Source organism: Pleurodeles waltl, chromosome 2_1 (genome assembly GCF_031143425.1).
Source record: "Pleurodeles waltl isolate 20211129_DDA chromosome 2_1, aPleWal1.hap1.20221129, whole genome shotgun sequence".
NCBI classification, from domain to species: Eukaryota; Metazoa; Chordata; class Amphibia; order Caudata; family Salamandridae; genus Pleurodeles; species Pleurodeles waltl.
The window spans coordinates 767820405-767847364 of record NC_090438.1 but is presented as its reverse complement, the minus strand read 5'-3'; the positions used below and the strand labels follow the sequence as shown (position 1 = coordinate 767847364).

Here is a 26960-nt window from a genome sequence, read left to right as displayed (position 1 = left end):
ACTATTGGTTTTGCAGATGTTATTTTCTTATATTCCTTATCTCCTTGGTTAACTCATACTAATTGTGCCCTACAACTGGTCTACTGCATTTTTGTAGACTCCCTAACTATGCACTACAAATATTAAAAACATGGCTGAAAAAAGTAAATGAAACATCTAGTGGAAATATGTTTGGGCCTAGGATTTCAGACAGCACAGTTTTCTATTTTATACTTTACCTGCCATGATCTAACACCCTGTCCCAGCACCCAAGAGGATCAGATATGCAGTAGACATGGAATCTCAATTGTAGTACTCCATCTATCATTCCAGAATAGAAAGGGATTTTTAAAACAAAATGTACTTTCTTTCTTTCAACAGTGTCGGTGGTGGAGAACTGTTTGACAGAATCATTGATGAATCATACGAGCTAACAGAAATGGATACCATCCTGTTCATAAAACAGATCTGTGAAGGGACCCAATACATGCATCAAATGTACATTATTCATTTGGACCTGAAGGTATGGTGCACATTGTCATATACATATGCAACATTTAGCAGCAATACTCGGTAATTAATTGTGTGGTTCTTGCATGTTGTGGTTCTTCCTCTGTATCTATGTGTCTTTGTATGTGTGCTGAAGATATGTTCAAATCACTTGTGCCCGTTGTATGACAGTTGAAGTTAGGGGTTGAGGTGAGCAATATCTAGGTATTAGCAAAGCTGCAAAGAATTTTATGCTACAATTGCAAATGTGTATTGAAAGTTTTACTTTTGTTTTGGGACTTCCACACACAATTCGGGACTTTTTCAACAATTTATGTCTCACATATATTTTAGCACCAGCAAAGTTGTTCTGCATAAAATATATTTTACATAAGGTAGATAATATTTTTTCCTGACCCTCACCTGTATACAAAGAAAAGTTTAGTAAAAGTTGAACTTGTAGAGAAAATATTTGGGAGAAAGTGGATTATTAGTTGAAGTGGATGGTAGTTCTCTTCAAGTAATAATGGCACTATTCCTTACAAGGTCCAGTTAGGTGTCAATAATTTAAACCTGAGCTCAACCCTAGTTATCTGTAGCACAAAGCAGTCAGGCTTAACCTAGGAGAAATATGTAAAGCATTTATCCATAACAAAATAGTTAAAAAGTAGAAAACACATCACACTAAAAACCCCAATTCAACTTATAAAAATAGAGAAAGTTTCAATGAACAAATATGCACGAAAACAACTAAAATCTAATATAGGGTACTGGAGATATGATTTCTCATTTTTAATGCCAAAAAGTGCAAAGCGCCAACCTCGGGTATTAGACCAGGTTAGAGTTCATAGTAAAGGGCAACCACGACGACCAGTTTACCTTCCGGCTTAGTTTTTTTTGGAGAAAATCCTCATCAACTAGGTCGTCGGCGGGTCAGGGTGCCAGCTGGATCCAAAGAAGGTCTCATCGATGGGGTCCAGCTGAGCACAGGACCTCGGTGGGAGCCTTAGCTCAGGGTCTCATCACCTAAGGTGGGAAAACTCCAAGTGGGCGAAGTCTGAAGATCAGGCTCAGGAGGTGTCATTGTCGGTGGAGTGCTGCTTGGCATTGGTACCAGCGAAGTCCTCTATGTTCTGACTTAGAAACTTCTCTGGAAGTCAAGGTCTTTTCAGCAGGGTAAACCAGCAACTTGCGTCCGACCAGCAGTTTGACATAGGCAGCTTCAGCTTGGCAGCTGTCAAGTGGTAGCCTCTGGTTCTTTTCACAGAAAGTGTGAGAACATTTCTAAGTGACCAATCTTGAAGTTTTTGAGTGAGAAAGAATACACCCTAACACCAGCCAAGGGTCCAGGACCTTTTGGGGCCGCTTGGTGGTTAGGACATAATGTCCCAGAAGCCACCAGCAGGGTCCAGGCAAAATCCAGTTGGAACTGGTCAGCTGGGCTCAGCTGATTATTGGGCTTCCTGCAGCTTTTGTGTTTCTGGGGTTTAACAGTAGGCTAGCCAATAAGCCCTCGTAGTCCACTGTTCAGTCCTAGGGACAAGTGGGGAACAGGTCCAGCCCTTGGGGCATTGGGGGTTCTCTCCTTAGGTTCAACAGCAGGTGCAGTCCTTTTTCTGTCTTCCACAGATCCAGAGGTGTTCTGAAGAAGGTGCGCAGTGGTGGCTCTTTTATGCCTGGCACTAGCTTGTGGGTGGAAGACATTCCCGGGCCAACAGGAAAAATGTTCCAGGGACAACTCTTTCACTTTGGCATAATTTTCTGGGGGTTTTGCCCTTTACAATCCGACAATGCCCTGTTCTGCCATAACCCACTTGGTGGAACATTTCTTTCCCTGGTCAAAGCTATGGGTACTCCCCTGATGTGTGTATAGGGAAATAAGGAACTCCCTCTGCAAACCAGTTCTGGAACAGGTTTTCTCCTCACCGGGATGGGTGCCACTCTGACTACTAGAACAATGACAAGGGCGGGCCCAGGTGTGAGTTACATCTGCCTGAGACAAGGTATGCCCCTTTGAAGCTTGTGCAGTCGGTGGGCACATCCAAAAGGCCATCCTGTCAGGAGGAGGTAACACACCCACCAAGCCAGGGCTTTTTTGTTCCCGTTCCTGGGAGCCCTTCACACTGCTTTGCAGGAGACAAGCAGGCTGACAGGTAACACTTGACAATTTACCCTGAAAAGGTCTTAGGCAGAAAAATGCCAACTTTATAAAAGTTAGACTGCTCAAACTCAAGGGGGTAAAGTTGGGCTAACCTCTACACATGAAAATTAACTTTCCAGAAGTGGCATTTTCAAAATAGTAAATTTAAACTCCAGTGTGACCATCAGATTGAATTTTAAATGACTATTAATTTGAGTGCTTGAACCAAGCTTCTAGCTATTTCCAAACTGAAGTTATACATTATAAGATGTTATATTGTAACCCAGTGCTCTTCTATGGGAGAGCCAGCCTTGCCACATTGAAAATTCACTCTGCAGCTTTTTCACTGCTATGAATTGTAAACCTTAAGTCCTATTTTTTAAATACCATGCAACCTGCCCTAAGGGAATTTAAGGCCTACCTTAGGGGGGACATATAAGTATTAAAAAGGAAGATTTGGGCCCAGGAAAATGTTTGACAGGTCGAATTTGCAGTTTTAAAACTAAACTGCACAATCAGTTTGCAGGGGTGGGCCTGAAGACATGCTTTGCCTTGTCATTTTAGTGGTGGCACAATAGATGCTGCAGTCCACTAGTGACATTTAACTCACAGGCCTTGGGTACACTGGGTACCATCTACCAGTGACTTATAGTTAATTTAATGTACCAATTAGGATTTTAACCAATTTGATACCTTTTTGGGGTCAGAGGACATGCACTGGGACCTGGTTAGCAGGGCCCCGGTGTACAGAGTCCAGAAATCAACAGCATCAGTTAAAACAAGCATTTGCAATGCAATGAGTCTCGCAATTGCTTGAGTTAAAGCTATTAGCGTTGTAGACTCCTAACCAGACTTTTCTTGCCACAAAAACTGATAATGAAAAGTAAATCAGTTTCACATATGCGATCCAACAGTAGCCATGAGCGTGAAGGAGACACAAAAAAGGAATCAGAAGTTCGCATGCAGTGAAACGTATTGGCAAAAGTGCAATTCTCTGAAAATAACAATATTTTGGTTATGCTCAATGTGCGTCTGCCAGAAAAATAGTCCCCTTCTGTGCCACAGTTGGTGTTACAGAGTGTGCCTATTTTTTTATTCTCTGTAAATACGTATTTTATTCACTTTTATGACGACATGGTAACTCCCAAATCACTGGTGCCGGGCCCTTTCTGCTGCTCTTAGCACACCACATCCAGAGCGGGCACTGCTGTTTCCATTTTGAAATAGATTTTTTCTTTAATTCTAAAAAATTGTAAAGAATTTCAGACAACTTTCTAATATGCAGACCATGTACGTGTGCACATGCAGGGGCAGTAATCATGGAATGATTTTGGTTAAACTTAATCACAGAACTATTCCAAGACGGCTGTGCATGCATACACACGGTGTATGTCTTGGAATGGTTTTGCTATTCAGTATAACAAAGACTATTCCAAGATGGCTTCCCGGGCAGCCAACTTGGAATGTTTTTAAAATAATTATTCTTTATCATTTCAACATATTGGACACATTACTTCTAAATGTGTCAGTCTTCTTGAAATAGTGCAAAAAACAAACATTGGCAAAGCCAGTACATTTGTAGCCAGCTATTAATGGCCAGACCTATTGAATTTGTCAATGCTTGTCAGTAGGCCTTTACCACCTATACAGCCAGGATCTAGAACAATATCTCTGTATCCATCAGGATCACCCCAATACAGCTTCAATTTAGGAAGGAGTTGAAGACTTATCTCTTTAAAGAACATTACATCACAATCAGGACTGGGCTGGGGAAACAAACATAGCCCTGCTCCCTTCATCTCCTTGTGCAATTTCTGTTTCTTTCCATCCATCCATTCTCTCTCCTTCTTCCCTCTCTCTGTGTTCTCCCTCTTTTGACTACTTTCTACCTTCCTCTTCCCTTCCTGCCTCTTTCTCTCTATCTTTACCCTCCCTCTCTCTCTTTCTCTCTTTCTTGAAACCTCCTCCTGCCCTTGCAAATAACTTTGGATGGGAAGTGACAGTGGAACTAGGAGTGGACCTGGGTTTTCAAAACTGGTCTCCAATCCACCGGGTCTACCCTTGTTAACAGTTCATTAATCATCCACAACCCAGTTTCCTTTTCTATTGTTCATTTACTGTATGCTTGTCTTTGATGACCATATACAGTGCTCTGCTGCCTTTTGGCTAGGTTCAAGCTATACAAATACTGTATACCTGCATATATACATACTTGTCGACGTCATCTAGCTCTGTCCTTGATCACCATTCCATAACTTTAGTTGGATAAAAGTTATATGAAGGCATCATATGTACAGTAATGTGATTTTGTAATCCCAGAAAGGAAAACATTTATTAATTTATTTTCAAGTTTTTCCTGACATTCAAGGTCCTAAATTAATCCATAAGTTTGTAAAAAATGCTCTTTTTATAGGTCTGTATCTGCACATAGAGAGCATTATATTCATAAACCTGAAATAACTGTAAGTTTGTGTGAACACTAATTGCTGCAGTGATCTTTGTAATTATGGGACCATCCGCTTTACTTTGTGCAGCTCACTCAATTGCTTTATGAGGTAAGCCAGTTGATTGTCTACCCTTTAGAAAAATGCTGACCCTTGTACTATATATATATTACATTGATGGTGCTAAATGTGGGAGGTGGTTACTCCTTCCAACTTAATAAAATAATCTTGCTAGGTCAAAACACATTTCTGGGAGAGTTTGCTTAAACCGAGTTAGCTATTGTGCAAACATAAGGTAAGCCCCAAAGAAGCACGTCAGGTTCAAGTAACATCAACATTTTTAAAGTGAAGAACAAAATGCAATAAAAATACCATAGAGAATAAATTAGAACATAAAGGCGCCAACGTCATTAAAACAGGAAATTATGAACTGGAGATGGTCATTTTTACAGTTTTATGGCAAGAAGCTCTTAGAAACATTAAATCTGCAATGAAAAACAGCTGTTCTTGCTTGACCGAGACCTAGGTGCAATATTAGGTTTACTCAAAGCAGGTCATCCAGGACAAAGTTTTTATCTTTCGACTTGGTTTCTGAAATGTAGGTCAGATTCTTCCTATGGGACAAGTTCCATGGCTCTGGTTGTTAAAGGTCACTTGAAGTCAGATATGTCATTGTTGAGCTGGTTCTGAAGTCTTTTAAGTTTGATCCCAAACATTCTGAGCAAGACAAAACTGGATTTTGTGGCTGCCGAGAGTGCTTTGTCGTTCAGGTAGGTCAATTGCCTCACCCCAATTCAAAGTTTTACCTTTGTACTCAGGGCCCGATTTAGAATTGGTTGACAGGTAGAGTGTCGGAGTACTCTGACAAACTTTAAGTCCAGCAACCCTATTGAAAGTCAGGTGGACCATCTGTTTTCCATTTGTCCTACCCCCATTGGCTCCATCAATGGAAAGCTTACTCCGAAGGTCTAATGTAGTGCTGGTTTTCAGAAAAATTGCATCACACTGCCCCCCTATGTAAGGAGGATAGTTTGATTTCCTTTTTACATTCCAGACAGAAAAATTTACATAATGAACCCTGCACCCAGGGAAAAATACTCTTTGGGTGTGAGAGTCATTAGTTATTTAATTTGGGAGTTTGTTTTTGAAACAAAATAGTTGCTTGGTTGGCTAAACATTTGTTATCATCAGAGGAATTGCTGTGAATGTGATTAATTTAAAGGTACAAAGATTCTCACTGGGCCAGTGGCGATCTCTAAATATGGCAGTCCTCTCTTGGTAGAGTGGCAGACGTAATGTCCTCTACCACTTTCACGAACAGAGTAAAGACCTCAGTGCTATAGATCAGGCCCTTCCTCACTTCTGCAGGGCTGAACATCCTCTAGTGGGACAAGGCTAAATTCAGTAGCTGGGTCAGGCTCCACAAGGCTGGATACTTTTACCGCAGTGTCCAGTTGAGCCTATTTTCAGTGCAGCCAAAAGCTCTGAGTGTGACAAACCTTGTTTTCTTGCTTGCCTAGGTTGCCAACTACCTTGTTAAGTCTCACTATATTGTCCCGACCTACTGGTATGCTAGAGGTGGAAAAAAGAACTAAGTTGCATTTTTGCTACAGGGAAAGTTTCTTCTTGTCTGCTCTGGCGCAGTAGCTGCTCATGACAGTCTTGTAGGCACTAAGGGGGTCATTCCGACCCCGGCGGTCAAGGACCGCCGGGGCCGGGGATGCGGGAGCACCGCCAACAGGCTGGCGGTGCCCCGCAGGGCATTCTGACCGCGGCGGTTTGGCCGCGGTCAGAACAGGAAAACCGGCGGTCTCCTGACGGTTTTCCGATGCCCTGAGGAATCCTCCATGGCGGCGCAGCTTGCTGCTCCGCCTTGGGGATTCCGACACCCCATACCGCCATCCTGTTCCTGGCGGGTCGCCCGCCAGGAACAGGATGGCGGTATGGGGTGTCGTGGGGCCCCTGGGGGCCCCTGCAGTGCCCATGCCAATGGCATGGGCACTGCAGGGGCCCCCGTAACAGGGCCCCACAAAGAATTTCAGTGTCTGCTTCGCAGACACTGAAATTCGCGACGGGTGCAACTGCACCCGTCGCACCTTCCCACTCCGCCGGCTCCATTCGGAGCCGACTTCCTCGTGGGAAGGGGTTTCCCGCTGGGCTGGCGGGCGGCCTTCTGGCGGTCGCCCGTCAGCCCAGCGGGAAAGCCAGATTGGCCTCCGCGGTCTTTCGACCGCGGAGCGGCCATATGGCGGTTCCCGCCAGGCGGGCGGCGCCCGCCGCCCGCCGAGCTCAGAATGAGCCCCTAAGTCTCTCATCAGGCAGGTCTGCTGCAGGGTCCACCCCTGGGTGGTCAGGTAGGCGCTTTGGGGGCAAGGAGGCCTTCATTTTTTTGGGTCCCGTAAGCATGAGGACAACCACATGGTGGCTATCAGTTCTATTCCCTAGGTGCCCGCAAAAGTTGGAAGTTCTTGATTGAGTACTTTTCTTCCAGCAGGAGTCAGAAGTATTCTTCCAGTAGGGGCTTCTTCTTCAAGGGAGTCTTCCAAGGGCCAAGAATGTTCTGAGTAGGTTGCGGTAAAGTTGCCAGATTTATCATGTGTACTAACCAGGGATTAGAGAAATTCTGCTGCCCAGGAATATTCCTTGCCTAGATTGTGTTCCTGCTTTGCATTGTTAAAGTTTCTGCATTACATAAATTCTACATGCGTAGGATAAGTAAATCCAAGGAATAAAAAAAGCTAGATTAATATTTTTGTTTTGTTTTTTGTTTATGGAAAACTTGTTTCCAATAAATGTCTTGTCTTTCTACAAACCTCCCAATGGAAAGTTTGCACCTTGCAAGTTTAGAAGTGCACATAGTGGATGCCCTGCTTTGTGAATATTAATGAACACCCACAGGTTTATGAGAGTTTAGGTGCTCACCTCATTTGCACGGTCTTTCCGTTACTGCTCTTGGCACTCATCTGGTAATGCCCACAACTGGATGTCACTTACAAATTTCATAAGCTGCGTCTAGTGTTCTTAAGTTACGGATGCTTAGGGAAGACCTCACTTCCCTTCTCTATCTTGCTGCCTCTTTACATACCTCATGATGTGCCAGTCTATCAATCTACCTGTCTTTCAATTCATCGGTCTGTTTATTACTAGGGAATATTAGTTATTAAGTATGTGGTGTTTCATTCATCCTCTCTTTCTCTTCACAGCCTGAAAATATCCTGTGTGTGAATCGAGCAACCAATCAGATTAAAATCATCGATTTTGGCTTGGCTCGAAGGTAGGTTTTTTAGGGTTATACATGTTAACCACTATACTAAAGGTTATTATTAATGTTGTTGTTCTTTAGCTAGACAGAAAAGAAAAATACTGATTGCAGTCAGTTGTTTTTTGCTTTTCCTACAATTATGCCCTAGTGTAGATTTTAGGGCAAACTGGCAATATTTTCTCAATAATGCAAGCTGGCTGTGAAAATGGTATTTGCAATGTATGCTAACTTTAAAAACGTTTTCCTTGTGACGTTTTAACTGCATGGATTTGGGATTCTTAAAAGGGGTGCAGTTGTTTCAATTTTATAAGAGACCCAGAGGCACACCACTGAGATCAATGGGTGATACTTGTACCATTTGTGAGAGTGGTGTTAATTTCACAAGAGAAAGACATTTCAGTAAGGTTTGAAACAATGCTCCATAACTTGTGGTTTTCAGCTAGACGTCCTTGGAAATTGACTGTTAATATAAAACAAGCATTTGCAATGTAATGGGTCTCGTATTTGCTCGATTTAGAGCTATTAAGTCAATAATTCCTAACTGGACATTTCTTGCCAAATAACTTGAAAATGAAAAGTAAAACATTAGTTGACAAAAGTGAGTTGATACAAAGCGCGGTGGCCGCCATGAGCCTGACCTCGAAGGAGAGACACAAAAAGGAAAGAAGTTTGCTTGCAGTCAAACGTATCGGCAATTGTGCAATTATCCATGTAACAGGGGCAGTCTACAAGGTGGTAGGAAAACCGCCCCAAGGAGAGACAAACGTAAAGCATTTACCAATGATGATAAAGGATTTTTGAAGGGCAAGCCCACAAACGAGTGAAAGTGATGCAGTGGGCGTGGGTAAAAGCCCACAATACTTACATCAGGTCAAAGCACTTGTGTGCTCGACCTAAAAATTGATTCTCCACACCTAAAGACTGGCCTGTGATCCTTTTTATTGGTGTTTCAAACCATAAAGATTGTTTAAGTAGAGTAATGAGGCACTTTGGATAAAATAAAGTCAACTGAAAAATATTGTGAGCAAAGAAAACAGAGAAACACCCATCCACCCCATTGAAAAGGTGGTAATACCATCAGCAATTTTCATCAGGAAATGTCAGACTTGATTCATAGAGCCATTCGCGTACCTACAGTCAATTTAGGTATACAAATTTGCACATATTATGGGTACGTTCAAAATTGATTTTACGCCTGTATGCTAAATCTGCTCTCATGGTGTTCATTAAACATTCCAATGCAGAAATGCCTTTCAGAAAGGGTGAACACCAACAGACTTTTAATTTGTTGTCTTTCATAAATTCTCCCGCCTTGTATATAATCAAAGATTTAAGCCCATCAAGGCAGGGGTATATCTGTACGTGGATGGATGGGAAAGGAACACATTGTTGGAGAGAAGGCAAAGTGATTTCTCTGTGTGAAGAAGTTTTTTCTCCAGTGAAAAAAATACAACTGAATTAGCTTGTGGAAAAACAGTTTCACTGAGCATGTACTCAGCCCTGAATGTAAATACGTGCTTGTGTGTATTCCATGGAAGCTAAAAATAGTTTTCCAACTAGTATTTCTGGAATTATTAGTGAAGTCAAAATAATCTGTAAAGAAATAGATGGTGGCTGATTTTAATTTTGTATTAATTGGTCCCGTTATCTTGATATATGAGTCATAAAAATATAACCACATCTCATAATAAAAGGTTCCAACCTCGAGGAACGGAACAAAGGTAACATTTGTTTAAGGTAAGAAGTCAATGCCTGAAGGAAAAAACAATTTGCAATGTCTTTGTGGTTTGTATTCCATGGTTAAAATGCTGAGGCACCTAGCAGTATTTACATCTGACAGCTACACCAGTGATAGCTACAAAACGACCTGCTTATCTCCCAAAACCTATAAAATGTGCCTCTGGGTAAAGGTGAAAGTCTCAGCAGTTTCCCAAAATATAAGTATTGAGGTCTCCATCACTAAGAACTCCAAATCGAACCGACCCTCTCCCCGGACCTTTCCCCCCTCGAGGCAGCCACACATTGGGGCTATTGTTTCCGGTTTATGGGAGGTCAGGTAATTCACTGACATTAGAGCTATTAGCGTTGTAAACTCCCAACCGGACTTTTCTTGCCACCTAACTTTAAAATCAAAAGTAAAACAGTTGGCATAAGTGAGCCGATTCGCAGCGCCACGGCTGCCATGAGCATTAGCAATAAGGAGAGACACAAAAGGAAAAATAAGTTTGCTTGCAGTCAAACTTATCAGCAAAAGTGCAATTAGCCATGGAACAGCGGCGATATCCAAAGGGGCAACAAAACCTCCCCAAGGAGGGACAAACGTAAACCATTTACAAGTGTCATCCAAGGATTTTTGAATGGTAAGCCCATGAACAAGTGATAGTGATGGGCATGAGGTGGGCGTTGTTAAAAGCCCTGATACATACGAACATGTCGGAAAAGCAGTGCATGCGCGCTGCCATGCTCGACCTAAAAAAATGATAAGGCAGGTTTATTCCCCTCACAGTTCCTAAAAAATAACACTTTGGCTCTCATTATGGTTTTCTCGATAATCCAAATTTCAGTGGGTCCAAACGTGATCTTAAATTGCAACATTCATGTTTTTCGACCAGATACTTTTCGCCAGGGAAAACTTGGCGAAGTATGAGAAGGGAAAAGCCACAAAATGAGAAGAAAACATTTGGGAATTGGAGCATAAACACCGATTCCTGTGATTATTCCACATTTCCAATGTGAAAACTCGTAATAAATGTGGTAATACTGCGCCCAGGATTTACTACTGTCGGAATATTGGGAACGCCAGATGTGTTAATCGCCACATCCAGAGTCCTTCATAATTCACCAAAGAGGATTATTTAGTGTCCAGTGGTCTCTGGCGCGTCATATGTGTACGAACAGTTGACAAAACTGACTGTGGCTCAGCGCCTCATAATGTCACCGCATCATGTAAACGGGTAAATACGATTTTCGAACTAGAGTGGCAGATTTAGTCCCTTCATTCGACCAGCCTTTCATGGTGCTGATTTCCAGCTTTCCAGTTTTCTTCAGCCTGCCAACAAGGCTAGGTGTATCCATACTCTGCAGCATCATGCGAAATTACTTGTATCTTCCTCATGATTAAGTGGAACAGTTCTAGTCGTAAGCGCTATAGACATCTGGCCATTAGGAATTACCCCAATTCCACTGCTTGCCCCAGAACATGTATTTTTCATAACTGGAAAAAGAGGATCCTGATTCATAAATCTATTAGCACACGTAAGTGGGGTGTTATTTTAAGTGCAATTGCAAATTCTACACAAGAGGGTTTTGTGCATTTTAGGTAGGGCCACTAGGGAACTCTGGGGGAGGCAGTTGTATTGCATTTTATCGTAATTAGATTTAAAGAGGGGTTCACTACTACCCCGATGAGCTTGAACCTAAAGTTAGTGGTTAATTCAGTAGTTATTGATTTTTTTTGGTTATTGTGAGTACTATGATGTTCGAAAGCAAATCATTCCATGCATTCACTCCACTTTCTACATGGTAGATTAGATCAAAATGTGTAAGGTGGAATTATTAGTGGGAGCTATATGAGTTCATTCAAGGGGTTGGTGGTGTGATTTCTTAATCCAAGGGTAATTGATGATTAGGTATTGCTAGGTTTCATTGATATGGCTTCAAAAAAGAGAGTTTGTGATCTAAGCAATGAGCTATGTGCAATTTGCCGAAATACAATAAAGGGGATTACAGCAGACAGGCATATGATTTACAGTTGGCTATACCCAGAGGGAGGAGGCATGCAGATGGTGGAAGTAACATAGGGGTCATTTAAAAGAAATAAAGAAGAGGGAGCCATCGAATTGTAGGTCGAGATCAGAGTTTCATGCAAGCTTTTAGGATATAGTGGTAAGAGGCTTTTTGTGATAGCGTGCAACTAGAGGATGTAAAACCAGGGGACAAAAAAACAACATTATTTGCATGTGTGATAATGGTATGTTAAGTATTTTGACATGCACTAGAATCAGGTGAATGGCCTGTCTGTTGCAAGGATTGATTCCTATGGACAGAAATCTCATACGTATGCAGCCATGGCCCCTGTCCTGAGTACCCCACTGCATGTGTATCTACCATTCGGGCTTTTACTTTGGTCCTGCTGTCACACTCATCTAGTTTGCAGAGGTTTAGATCTGTTGCTGATTATAAAAGGACAATGCAAGGTCCACGACTTGTCCTGTGATGTAGAGGGGCTCCTTAAATGTACCCACAAAGTTGACAGAGGACTGCTGTCCCTAACTTGGGTTTAGTTTAGCACATTAAGGTGGTGGTGGCAGCACAATGGGTTTTATGATCTCATATAGTTGATCAGACATCTTTCTCTGTGTCAATGATATTGTTATCCACTGGTCCCTCTCGTTTAAAGTTCTGCAGTTATGTGAAAACCTAGAACCCCGTACTTGCTACTTCGGTTCAAAGTCAGTAACCTGAGAATGAAAACTTGCATGGTAGTCCAGTGCTTCCACTATAGATAAATATTGCACATTAAGGGTGGCACACTTTGATGGAGTCTGCCTTGTCCAGATCTCCTGTCGCCTGTCTCTGCGAGCACGGGCAGTTCTTTGAGGACATAGGCAACCCTGCTAGGCAATTCTTTAGGGACAGTAGGTAACTGCTGAGTTAGTGGTGTCATCACTGTGGATTGCACCCTCTTCACACATATTACTATTTTCTCAGACCGTGAATGTGGAAATTGAGTGCTCACACTCAGATGCGCTCCTCACCTTTGTCAATTCACTGCTTTTGTTGCAATGTACTGGTAACTGTGGGCTAACAACCACCTTCCTCTGACAGCCACCACCTCTATTCTAAGGTGTCAATGGCCACACAGTGTAATTCTCCTCTTTATCGCTGCTCATCGATCTGTAGGTCAAACCATCCAAGTTCTGCCTTTGGGAGCCCAGTGGTTCTGCTGCAGTGCTCTGGCTGGCACGGGTATTCTGCAGTGCAGACTTTGTGACCTCATTCATTGATGCTTCCCTAGGCACCAAGAAGTGAAGGAGCCCTATGAGAAGGGCTGGTGCTTCGACTGTCATCAGCCAGGCCGTAGGAAGGCATACTCCTCATCTGCCAAACACTGTCACTAGTAAGCAGATCACAGTGATAGAAAGTGTTTGAGCCTCCTTTAACGGCTTTCCCGAACCCGACAAGTGCAGCGTACTCTCAGGGTCCAGCTCAAAATTGAGGGACAGTATGGCATTCTCTACACTTCCCTCCTGGGGACTTTGCAGCACCAGCACAAACACTTTCTATCACTGTGATGTGCCTACTAGTGACAGCTCTTGGGAGATAAGGAGTCTGCCCTCTTATGCCCTGACTGATGACAATCAAAGCAGCAGCCTTTCTCGTAGGGCTTCTTCAGTTCTTGGTGCCTATCTACCATGTGCCCTGAAACGGTGTCCTTTCACTTCCATGATTAGAATCTTTGGCCCTAGCGCAATCATCTATTTTACTATTTTGCTGGGCCTGACCTACTTTTTTTTGTGTGCGCCAGTGTGTTTTCCTGGGCACTTTGGTGTTGACCCATATATGTTTCTCCAAACCCCTCGGGTCCACAAGCTCAGGATCCACAAGACGCTGTAAAACAGTTACTCAGAATGCGCTCCTTCATCGCTAGTTTACAATTTTCATTATTGTTAATTTGCTGCGTTTGATCCATGCCTCCTGTGACTGTAATGAGGCATCCACAAACATATTCCAATGACTGCTGAGACTCGTTGGTAATGCCCTTGATTCTTCTGAGAAACTTCTCCGGGGTCATCCCAAACCCACTCAACAGAATTTCCTTCTTGTGAGTGTATTGTTTGCATTTGCCTTACAATAAGGTAAGAAGCACATTCCTCCCCTGATTAGATAGTTTTCCTATGAGCATGGACTATAAGTGCTTCTCTACTACCACTAAAAACAGTGAAAGGAAATGAAATAAGTCTCTGTGTCATCACCCACTACATAGCTAGACAGCACATATTTTTGTAGCTAGAGTTTTATTTCCCCTTACCTTTCTGAGTGTGCTGCTACCACCTGGTTACGCGTCCAGCACTACTCTTAGAGAGTGGAGCCTAGTTTCAGTCTTCTGCAGCAAGAGTGGCCTTAATTTATTCTGCTGCATTTTTCTCCATCAAACAAATCATTGTCAATTTTCTTGTGCTATTATTTCAATCAATCAGTTCTAGTTCTTATCAGACCGATGGGAATAACATTGTATCCCAGAAAGAAAAATAATGATGACTAAACAGTATTGAACTCTTTTTTTAGTTTGTCAGACAGTGTACTCTGTCACAAATGTGACGGATGTCCTGTCTGCCCTACTGCGAGGGCCATTGTCTCAAATACACTTGTAAAACGGTGTACAGGACATCAGAAATGTTTGATATAAAGCATGCTGTCAACCAAACTCTAAATAAGGTCCATAGTGTCAAAGTTATAATGCACTTACACAGCAGCTGTAGGGATACACAAATGCTTACTTGTTACATTCACTGTCTACATAGTTACAGATGAGATTTCTCAAAGACTGTGACTGACTGTTGCAACTTCCTAGGGTGAAGACGGGAATCCTTTATAAATTCCACAGTCACTAGAAATGTACTCTAAACATTGGCATAAGGTGACAGGATTAAGTTTCAGACAATCAGAATCAGTCCGAGTCCCATGACATTTTTTAATTCATGTGGAAGCACTGCTCAAACCCCATTTCACATTCCAAGTTAATTACATATTGCTCTTGCTCCTAGGACATACAGACAGACTTTCTGCATCCAAATGTATTTTACTGGTGGTCTTTTTAAACCTTAGGATAACACATTCTAAATTGTATTACATTGTATAATGTATTGTTTTAGAATGCATTTCAAAATACTACTATTAAAATTCTACCAAAATTTTCAGTTCATTTTCCATTTTCCGTAAAAAAAAACTTTATTACATGCTGACCATTCAATAAGAACTACACAGTGTCTATTTACTGTGGAAACATGCATAAAAATTTTTATTTACATTTTAATAAATTGATGGGGAGTGACTTAAGTAGTAGGATTTGACCAACGTAAGGCCTAAAGAAACTATCTAGTGAGATAAAACACTATTAAGCCCTTCTGCACGTTAGTGTTATTTAGACTCACATAAGCACGCTGAATCCATTTAAATTCTATCTTTACTCCCCTGCATCGTTACATTAACTCAATATTTTTCTTCAATATTTAGGTATAAGCCAAGAGAAAAGCTGAAAGTACACTTTGGTACTCCTGAATTCCTTGCTCCTGAAGTTGTGAACTACGAATTTGTCTCCTTCCCTACAGACATGTGGAGCATAGGAGTCATTGCCTATATGCTGTAAGTAGCTCTGTAATTGGAAAAACATTTCACAGCTACCCTGATACGATTGATAATCCATTTACATTGAAGATATCATTGATAAAAAATACACCAATGAGATGATTCATACAGCCTCAGTTTTGGTGAAGCCAGACAGAATTTTATATGGGAACTTCAGACTATGAGGTGACTTTAACTGGGACATGAAGCTATCACAAAGAGGTGTAAGGCAGAACTAAAAGACGTACTGGATGTCTACTGACTACTCCACTGGTTACTCCACTGATACGTCACATTGAACAGAAAATGAATGTCTGCGTTCCTTTCTTAAGTTTTATTGAACCGAGGAACGTTTAGGGCCAAATAGAGTTTGACTGCCCGTTCCCGTGTTGCCTGTCCCTCTTGTGGGGCATTTTCAATAAAAATACCTGCGGGGTACGCCTCCTTATTTTGGCATCACACTTGCCATGTGATTTTGTGTTTTCAGACACAGACCCTGGGAGGTGTACGTGTGTTTCTGGAAATACTAAAATATGATGCTCAGAGAGTTTCTTCCCTGCACACTGAAAACAAGTTGTAAACACATCGGAGCCTCCATTGTAAAAAGTGGAATACAGACACCTTGGTCCATATCGCACAACGTGTCACTCAACAAGCACTTTATTCATGCTTTTTGCATCCAGAGACCACTTTGGTACTACAGAAGATACAGCAGTTACTTGAGCAATGCCTTCTGTAATTTGGATTGCGCTGCTGCAAAATGTGCATTGGTCCGATAACAAGGGAGCATGCCTTCGTTTGTATTGGAGTGTAGCCCAGTGGAGCTGAGGTAACCTAGTGCCCCTGCCGTATTGCAGACGTGGGCATAGAGGCAAGAAAGCTATCAGAAGATGCACTGATTGTGCACCACTATGAGGTGGTGCATATTCAGAGCACGTCCCGATGTCAAGAGCAAGGAGGTTCTAGGGATCCCCATGGCACACATCTAACCGTCAATACAGTCATATATTACATCTGTCTCTGTGGGAATCATTGAAAGGGAGACTGGGTATGCTGTTGGCAGACCTGCCTGTCACTACTGCTCTGTTCGGAGTGCTGGTGGTGCCTTGGCAAATAACACATAACACTACCAAGAGTAGTGGTGATAACAAACACATGTAAAAAGTAAGGGTTTTGGCCTCTCTGAACTTAGCCAAAGAACTACTTGATCAGTGTTACTTTTCGTGCAGTGAACCAAGGAGGGAGCCGAGGGAAAGCAAACATCCCAAAAGATGTGATCCCTCATGCTCGTAGCACCATGTACCAGTTACTGGTTTGTAAAATAAATACATTGGTGAAATCCAAAATAATGCTGGGGGAGAAACAATAGTTGGTAGCGCATTTAATTGTGTCATACATCAACAGTCCCCCAGAGCTTAGGGCAGGACTCTTTCCCTTATGTGTTAAGTCATAATAGAAGAAGAAAGTCAGCCCCTGCAATGAATGGATACTGGTTCTCATATGTGCATAACCCAGAAAAAGTAACCAAGAAAGATCCAGAAAATACTAAGACCCGTACAGCAACATTTTAATTGAACCATAAATTACATTGTAGACAGATTTTTGCATATAGCTTTTGTAGAAAGTTTAAATTACCAGAAAATTCTGCAAAATGTGGGATTGATTGAAGAATGTTATATTTCTTCATTGTAAAAAACATCCAATGTGGAATGGTGTATCATTGCAGATCAGAGTCATATCCACTCCTTTTAGGTCACCATCATCTGTAAACATGTGTATTGAATGAGGGTTGTTGGTTGCTAGCCAAAATAACATTGTTGTTATTGAATTATTGAATTTATTGAATCAAAAATATTATAGGAAGAGTTGAAGAGATAAGTAGTTTATTAATTCAGAGCTGGTAGAGACTTCCTGCTGAAGCCTGAAGAGAAGGAAAGTGCAATTGTGATCCTCACTTGTGCTTATAAACAAATAACTGTTATCTCGGAGAAGGTTGTAATTATCACGATCCTAACCTATCATGATCATAGAGTAATCAAGCATTTTTTTGATCTTTGGCTAGAAACCAATCCAAACAATAGCTGAAACATGTCCACATCCACAATTCGAACCCCGGAAAGTGGAGGTGCTCAATTTGAGACTGCAGAGTTGTACTGACTCCAATAAAGTTGGAACATATATTGCCATCCTCTCTGTTGGTAGGAAATGTGAGGGTCATATCCTCCACACACACACTTCCAACATTTCACAATGTGAGGCGTTGATGGGTAGTGGGGCATTGCTCCCTTGGGGCTCTATCCATATCAAATGGCCAAGGAAACTTCTTGTGTTTACTATTTCACCAAAACACAGCAGGCGTACCCCATTATGCCAGGAGAACTACAGGTAAATCATAAATAAGGAAACAAATCAATGCATTTAAGTCTGTGCTGTCTGTCCCAGGCTGCCTGTCCCGCTGCTTCTTGAAGCAGGAGATGGAAGCCAGGCAGTAAATCAACTTTCTACACTATGATGCACGACGCAGGGCTGACTGCTCTAAAGCCTTTAATTTCTATTGTGGTCTATGGCTGGAGCCACTATAGGCCTGTGACACTTTTTGCATTATGGTTTCAGGCGTCAGGGTTTTCATCTCTGCCAGAGGGCAGCCATCTGCCATTCACAGGCATAGATCCCACCCTTTCCCCACTCATCAGTAGGAGTGAGTGCAAGCATGTGTGATTTAGTGCCTTGGTTTGTGAGTGTTATAATGCTAATCTTGAGTTATTTGTATTGTACTGAGACCACTTGTCACACTAACCTCCCCCTTGTGACACCCCAGGCCCTGGGTGCAGATCGCTGGAGTGGACAGTGGAGTTGCTGTATTTGTTCCCTCACAAAATTGATCTAAAAGACAAGCAGGGTTCTTGTTCTTTTGAGAAATTGATCCAAATATCGGACTCAAGCACAAAATGAGAAATACTTGCTTACAGAAAATACAGTTAACTGCTGTATGGCTTTAAAACAGGCCCGATCATCATGCCCTTATCATTCATGACAAAAACATAAATTGATATGCAAACAATGAATGATAAAAAGCGATTTAGTTCCTCTCTGATTTCACATCTTACTTAATGTTGCATTCGCCATGAGAGACAGCTGTTTCATCATGCTGTGTTTCTGTGCATTGTATTACTCTTGCATAGTGCACACTTTGCTAGGTGTATCTGAGAGCACTGCCACTGAGGCTGAAGCCAAAAGAAAGTGCCTGTCAGTGTGTTGGCTTCTCTGCAGAGCACACAGAACAATGGTCACGTATTCCATTTACAATTGAAATTCAGTGTAAATGTGTGAGAATGGGGGTGCACAGAGGTCAAAATATTTAGAAGGCAAAAGCAAACAGAAATAAAGTGCTTAAACGTGAATTAGTGCAGTGTGTGTTTGGGGTGGTAAAATGAGGGAAATGTGAGGAAGTGCATTCAAGCGAGAGTCAAAAGAGGGTTCGGAAGAGGAGAGGGGAGGTTGAAAATATGGAGATGGATGAGATGTGAAGAGAAAAAGGGAAAACATATCTAACATGAAGCACACACAACTGAACGCCCTACTCCTTCCACAGGCCTCAATATTATTTAAGTCACAGTTTCACAATTTCAGAATTGAAACATTTCTAATATTAAATATTTATAGTTAATCATTGTTGTTACTCATTTATCTTAAAGAGCTAACAACCACTGGCAAAGCCAACAGTACTGACAGCTTTTAGGTGTATGTCAGTTGTTGTGTTATATTTCTGAATGCAATAACATCTCAGAGAGAAACCAAAATACAGGCCAGGTGGCACACTATGGAAATCACAGAAAATTATTTTGCATGTTCCCTTTTAGAGAGCCCACACTTTTTCTGCCCCCCCCCCCCAAATTCCTGTCTGCACCTATTTCTGTATGACTAATTGCAGCCAGCAGCTGTGGGTGCCTCCTGATGCCTGGTAAGAGCATTTTCTTCCGAAGTTGATGCCGCATGCAGTGCAAGCACACATTTTAAAGGGCCTTACATTGCAGTGTACAATTTGAACATTAAAGTTAAGGGTGAACTTATTAATGCAGTAAGATATGAGGCAGTTTTGAATGTGTTTAATATTTAAAGACTATACATTCCCACTGCTTTATACACCTTGCTTTCTCACTACATTTATTACCTTTTAAATGCACAATTTGTCAATCTTTTTAAAATTTTGTCTTGGGAAGAGGACCCACTCTGGGCCCCACGTTTGTCCATTAAGTTTGCTCGCTTTACTAGCTACATAAAAGTAGTACCCAGACGTTTACACCCCACTACTTTCAAATGTCACCAGCTGCCACTGTGTTCACGTGTCACTGTGTATTCACTCCCTACAAATTGATCTATTTTTCAGTTTATCAATATTAAAAATATTTTAAATTCATTATATTACTCAGTATATGTTCCTAGTAAATCACTGTTTCCTTATGTATTTTGCAAAATCAGCAATTTGCAAACTAAATTGGCAAAAGGAGTGCTTGCTGATCTTGCATCCACTGTCCCGAAAAGTCAACTTGAATAGTATGGCCTTCTGTTTATTGTGTGAGAGAGAACCTGAGACTTTCTCTAAAACTTCCACCTGTCTCAGAATAAAACAAGTTACCTGCATGCTTCCTATACTTTGCTGAACTTGATGAAATATCTTTGACTCATACTCTTTTGAATTAATGTATTTGTTATGTATAACATGAAAGATCCTTATAAGAAACATCGCCGTATGAGATTAATGCAGAATAACTGTCAATAAAAGATAGAGTTATAAACTAATGATCAAATATGGTTGAACAATTCTACTTTAAGCCGGAGAAGAAAAAGGGGGATGTGAAATGAAGAGAAGGGAGACAATAAGTAATAGAAAACCCCAAGAAAGACTGAGGACTGCTGGACATTGAATACCTCATTGCACAGTCACAAGTATATGCACTTTAGCAATGCTGAAATGGTGGCCATACATTTGTTGAATATGTTACTTTGATGCCAGTTTTGGAATTGGTTTTATATTGGTGCAGAAGCATTACCATTGGTTGTATATTGGTTGTATATTGGTGCCTAAGCATTACCTATAGCATGGCATTTGAGGGCATGACTTCCAAAGAAGTTGAAAATACTCATAGGCACACAGCTACAACTAGATCAGATTTCGTGCTCCTTCTGTTTACAGATCTTCAAGGCCTAGGCAAGGGTAATAGTTTATTAATGTACCTCATGGGTCTCCAAACAGTAGGTCAGATGCTACTGGTAGCTCACCAGCATCCTTGAAGTACCTCTCTACAGTGAAGCTCATTCCAGTCCATCATTCAAAGAATGTATGCTGATTAAAGATAGCATTGCTCATCTCAAGACCCTTAGAGTGACAGCCGTCCAAACTAATGGAAGGGCCTCATACTAAAATACAAATTCACATTGTTTTGGCCTACAGAGTCTGCAACATGAACCCAGGCTCATTGTAGCTAAATCACAAGGAGATTGGGCATGTTAGACATCACACTCTATCAGTCACACTGTGTGTTTGAAATGTGCCAGGAAAGAGAAGTGCCATCAGTAGCCAGAGCGGTGGCAGATAAATGTGGACTCGTTGAAGCTAGATAGAAAGTGTGAGAGGTGGGTGCATTTGTAGCCCAGGAGCTGAGGAGAGCAGGAGCGAGATCCAGAGTGGAGATCCTCTTCTGAGCCTCATTGTGCATACACCTTTGTGTGTATGCATGTGTGCACATTTATGTATATGTGTGTCTGCATGAGTGTTTTTCATTATTGTTTCTCCTGATAAACAGTGTTGCCACCTGGAAGCTATGCCTGTGTCAAGTCCACCAAACGTATTTGGTGCTTCCCATCATATGGGGTTCATCTATGGCACAATTATGTCTATTCAATAGTAGTAGCTGTTGGTCATGACAGCCTTAGGGTGGTCATCTCCCAACCTTTTGCCTACCTCCCTCCACTTTTCTGACACTGTTTTCGTGGGTTTTAGGACTCTGCAGACTTTACCACTGCTAACCAGTGCTAAAGGGCATATGCTCTCTCTCTTAAACATGGTAACATTGGTTCAGCCCCAATGCATATTTGGTTTACTTATAAGTCCCTAGAAAAGTGCACTACATGTACCTGGACTTGTAATTTAAATGCTACTAGTGGGCCTGTAGCACTGATTGTGTCACCCACATAAATAGCCCCTTAACCATGTTTCAGGCCAGCCATTGCAAGGCCTGTGTGCAATTTCACTGCAACTTTGACTTGGCATTTAAAAGTACTTGCCAAGCCTTAAACTCCCCTTTTTCTACATATAAGTCTCCCCTAAGGTAAGCCATAGGTAACCCATAGGGCAGGGTGCTATGTAGGTAAAAGGCAGGACCTGTACATATGTGTTTTATATGTCCTGGTAGTGAAAAACTCCTAAATTTGTTTTCCACTACTGCGAGGCCTGCTCCTTTCCTAGGCTAGCATTAGGACTGCCCTCATACTTTTTGAGTGGTACATTCTGATCTGAAAGGGGCATCCAGGTCATATTTAGTATCACCAGAACGGTAATAGAGAATCCTGCTTATTGGTGAGGTTGGATTTTATATTACTATTTTAGAAATGCCACTATTAGAAAGTGAGCATTTTGTTGCACTTAAAACCATCTGTGCCTTACAGCCTGTCTCGAGTCAACGTCTGTTCTGTGCTGGTTGACAGCTTCCTTGTGCGTTTCACCCAGACAACCACAAACACAAGACACTCAGTCACATATACATTCATCTGCATACTGAATGGGTCTTCCTGGGCTGGAAGGGTGGAAAGCCTGACACTTACATTTCTAAGGCCAGTGGCCTGCCCTCACACAAAGAACCCCCCACTGGGACCTTGGCAGACTGGACTAGGCTGAAAGGGAACTTGTGCACTTCAAAACCACTCTTTGAAGTCTCCCCCTCTTCGAAGACATTTTTTAGGTATATAAACTGGGTCTCTGACCCCACCAAATCAGACACTTCTGGACCTATACCTGTACCCTCTCAGAGGAGCTGCCTTGCTGCCCAAAGGACCCATCTGGACTGCTTTGCTGGAAAGGACTGCTGCCCTGTTGGCCTCTGACTTTGCTGGAAGGACTCTGCCTTCCCCAAAAGTGCTCTCCAAGGGCTTGGATTGAGCTTGCCTCCTGTTTCTGAAGTCTCAGGGCCAACGAAGACTTCACCTCTTCAAGAAACTCCTTGTGGGTTGAAAATCGATGCAAAGCCTGCAGAAATTGTCGCAAAGCCTGTATTGCGGCTGAGAAATTGACACACAGCCGACCGGAATGATGCAGCACTGGCTTCTCGACTGGATATTCGACACTGCACCTACCTTTCAATGGAAAATTTGCCGCATTACCTACCGGATCGACACAGCACCTGCTCCTTCTTCCAGCGCATCAAGGATTTTCAACGCATTGTCCATGGGCATCAAAATATCCCCACATCGCAGTGAGGAACCAAGACTGTGAGTTGAAAAACAACGCAAACCCCCTGCAGCATGGAAAGAAATGACGTATCATCTGTGCCGCTTCAGAAAATCAGATGCAACACCTTATTTTTACAGGCATCTTCTCCTCTGTGGTCTCCTTGCGTTGTTATTTTTGACGCATCCCAGTTGCTGTGTGTAACAACTGTTTATTTTTAAGGATTGAGACTCTTTTCAAACCTTTTAAAAGTGATATTTCAACTTGTGCTTATTGGGTCTTTGTCGTTTTTACATTATTTTATTCAGATAAATATTACATATTTTTCTAAACCTGTGTGGTGTATATTTGTGGTGTTCTTGCTGTGTTACTGTATGATTTCTTGCACAAATACTTTACACATGGCATTCTAAGTTAAGCCTGACTGCTCAGTGCCAAGGTACCAGAGTGTAGGAACAGGATAATTTGTATTGTGTTGTGACTTACCCTGACTAGGATTGTGGCCCCTACTTGGACAAGGGTGTATGTCAATGCCAACTAGAGACCCCATTTCTAACAGTGGCCCTTGCATAATAATCTCATCTTTGCCATCAGGAGCATACTAAGAACATGACTACCCTAATTTTGGCCACCCCTGTATTAATGGTGACATATTGGGAGCATCCTGGCTGTTATGGTGACCAGCCTTGGCACAGTGGTGCCTCTAGTGTAATGGCGAGCATTATTGCCATATTATAGGTGTCCTTGATACTATAGTGGACATCCATTGCATATGACGGAACAGCCTGGATATTTAAAGCAGATTCTGTCCTTGTGAAGAATTTGCACGTGAGTGCTTAATAGAAAATGACCAACTGATGTTTGGGAACCACATATTTACTAAAACTGAAACTGATATTTTGAAGGCAAGAATTATGGTTCAGAAAAAAAAGTTGGAAACTTGAGATTGTTTGCCCAAAATGGAAGAGGTATGTATGTAATGGAAAATTATGTTTCTTTTCAGAAACTGATATGCAGAAGGAAATCAAAATGATTACATTTCAAAGCATATTTAAAGCTTATAGTTGAATGATTCAAGCTGAGTTGGGGGGACTTAATGCTGTGGTTATGTCCTTTGTGCAAGTAAATTCATGCTGCTTTGGCTGTTACTTCATTATTTGTGCGGAGGCATTTCTCATTCATAATGTGTGCCCTGACACTTGTGATGGTAAACTTGCTCCAATTATTTGGGTGGGCACTAGTACTGCTAACAGATATGCTCACAATTACATAGTAATAACATTTGTTAGAAGTTTAGGATGTTTATTCTTGTGCAGAAGTAGCTTTCATTATAGAGAGGGTTGGAGGCCTGCTTTAGCCTCTGTTGTGAATGTTTGAATTCTGTGTGCAAAATAGCCCCATAGTGAAACATCTTCACATTGGAAAGATGTATCCATGTGCAACTCCTTGTCCCATGCCCCATCTCATAATATGAGAAAGCTCTACGTTCGTTACCACGCTGTAAGTACTAATTATGCCTAAGTTAATTAAGCTTCTTTTTAGAAGTGCATGGCGGATCAGGAACAAGAAAATCAAATGTATGTAAATAGCCATAAAATTATACATCAGTAGGTGTCTAAAACATTTCCATTGCCACTTGCACTTCGACTCTCTGGGAAACACCTGCTACTTCTTCTTTAGGTGTCACAAGTGAGAAATAAATCTGCATACTGGGATAGAATTTCCTCAGTTTCAAGTGACCTTTATGTGTGAAAAATAGAGAGAGCCTGACTCTACAAATTATATGGGCGAGGCTCTTGTACTACTCTACTGCCTTGGTAATCCATCAATGAATCAATAGAATTGTAGAGCACTACTTATCACCCATGAGGGTATCCATGCGCTGACCGGGTCCAGTAGTTTAGCAAAATAGCCAGGTATTCAGGGTCTAATAGAACTTTAGAGGAGATAGGGAGGCCTATAGATAAAAGGGTAGCTCAATCAATGTCTTCTCTGCTAGGTGGCAGAAGGAGTGACCTGCGTAACTGTTAGGTCAGATGCAGGGGTGAGGGTTAGAGAAAGGGACACAGAGCAGTGATGTCTAGTGGTCTGATGGAAGTTCAGGCGGTGGTTCAAGTTGGTGGGTCTGCAGTTTAGAAGGTCCTTGTATGCATGGGTCAGGAGCTTAAACTGGCATCTCTTCCTTACAGATAGCCAGTGGAGTTATCTGAGGTAGGGGGTAATATGGGTTTGTCTAGAGTCTGACTGCAGCATTCTGTATGGTCTGTAGTCGTCGTCGGAGGTGAGCCTCAAGCCCTGTGCAGAGAGCATTGCATTAGTCCAGTCAGCTGGAAATAAGGGCCTAGGTGATGGTGTATCTGGAGCTTTTGGGTAGCCATTTGTATATATTACAAAGTATGCGTAGGATGAAGAAGCAGGACGTCATGGTTAGCTTGTTAAGTACTAATTATATTTTTTTAAAACCTTTCTTGGAACCAATAGATGGGGGTGTAATAAGGGTGTAAACACTCCTTTGACTCCCAGTTGATTTGCCTTTCCTGATTCCATAGAAGTTCTAGGGAAGTTGAACATTCTTCCTGTCCCAGCCTCTGCTTATGCACTGCCAAACTTGCTCGTGCAGTTTGACGGGGTGTATTGAGAGACAGTAGCTGCAGATGCTTCCGCCTGGTCTCCTGCACTTTACTTCTTTATTGCAGTATCAAAGTTGCCAGCAGAAAAGGAGTAGCAGATGCCACTTCTATTTTTCTCTGTCACAACCCCAAACTCTACCAGTGCACTAAAAAATTCCTCAGATCATTAGGGCAGGCAAGAGAAAGGGAGACACTGAATCTATAGGCTAGTATATTAGAATGTTGATAGCTGCTCCAATATTCCAGTGTTTTAATCTGGATTGCGATTGCATGAAGAAGTCATTGATTTACCACTCCTTCTTTGTTTCCCGTAGTATTAGTGGATTATCCCCGTTCATGGGTGAGGATGACAATGAAACTATGAACAACATCATCTGTTGCCGGTGGGGCTTTGAAAACGAGGAATTCCATAATGTTTCTGAAGATGCCAAGGACTTCATCACAAAGCTTCTCATTAAGGACAAGAGGTATGGGAGTTGTTTTCTTTCTTTCTCAAGTGGGTCGGTGCCAGGACTTTGGAGAGCAACAAACGTAGTCTTTTAGGAGCAGAAGACAAGCTAGAGTGCCCCAACGTCTTGATCATTGAACATCCATCCACACCTTGGATTAGGGAAGCTAACACAGGTGTGAAGGCGTGGAGGATGAAACTTAAGACAACGTGTTAGTAGCAGGTAACACTCCATACCGTGTCACTGCCAATACACACATTTTATTAATAGGGTGACCTGTGAACTCCAAAATATGAGGTCAAAATCCAGGTCTCCAGCAGACCTTCTTCCCCTCAAATGGAGCAGCAGTACATCATTGCCATGACAAAATTCAGGTATGTCCTCACAACTGTTTAAGAACCCAATAATGAAAGTGAATCTCTATTCAGCATTGTAAGATAGTGATGCAGCGCCTGCCTCCCATTCTTAACTCAGTACAAAAATCCACTGACGTCAATGTACATAGAAATTCAACACAACGCACACACTTGTAATACTCCTGTCACAAATCCCCACAGCCTTCCTCTCATTCTGTTTCCAACTGGCGCTCCTTTCATCCTGTGACCGTTTAATTACTGTTTCATATTATTCAAGTCAAAAGGCTTGATGATGACCTCCTCTTTTCCTCCTCGATTATCAAACCTCTAATTCTTGAGACCCATAATGCCCATGAAGGCATTAGCAAGGGATCTGTTCTCACATGGATCTTCCCCACCTTTGTAAACGTAGGACACATC

The 26960-nt window shown here is 42.0% G+C and overlaps 1 protein-coding gene across 3 annotated transcripts in view; it reads left to right on the top strand.

Annotated features, from left to right (window-relative positions):
- MYLK4 (myosin light chain kinase family member 4) overlaps nucleotides 1-26960 on the top strand; it is a 608560-nt gene that overhangs the window by 531392 nt on the left and 50208 nt on the right. For all 3 annotated transcript variants that reach the window (XM_069217896.1, XM_069217880.1, XM_069217890.1), the window contains exons 8-11: nucleotides 361-502; nucleotides 8256-8326; nucleotides 15551-15679; nucleotides 26050-26202. In XM_069217896.1, coding sequence (XP_069073997.1) covers nucleotides 361-502; nucleotides 8256-8326; nucleotides 15551-15679; nucleotides 26050-26202 — 495 coding nt within the window. The remainder of the gene's footprint in view (nucleotides 1-360; nucleotides 503-8255; nucleotides 8327-15550; nucleotides 15680-26049; nucleotides 26203-26960) is intronic.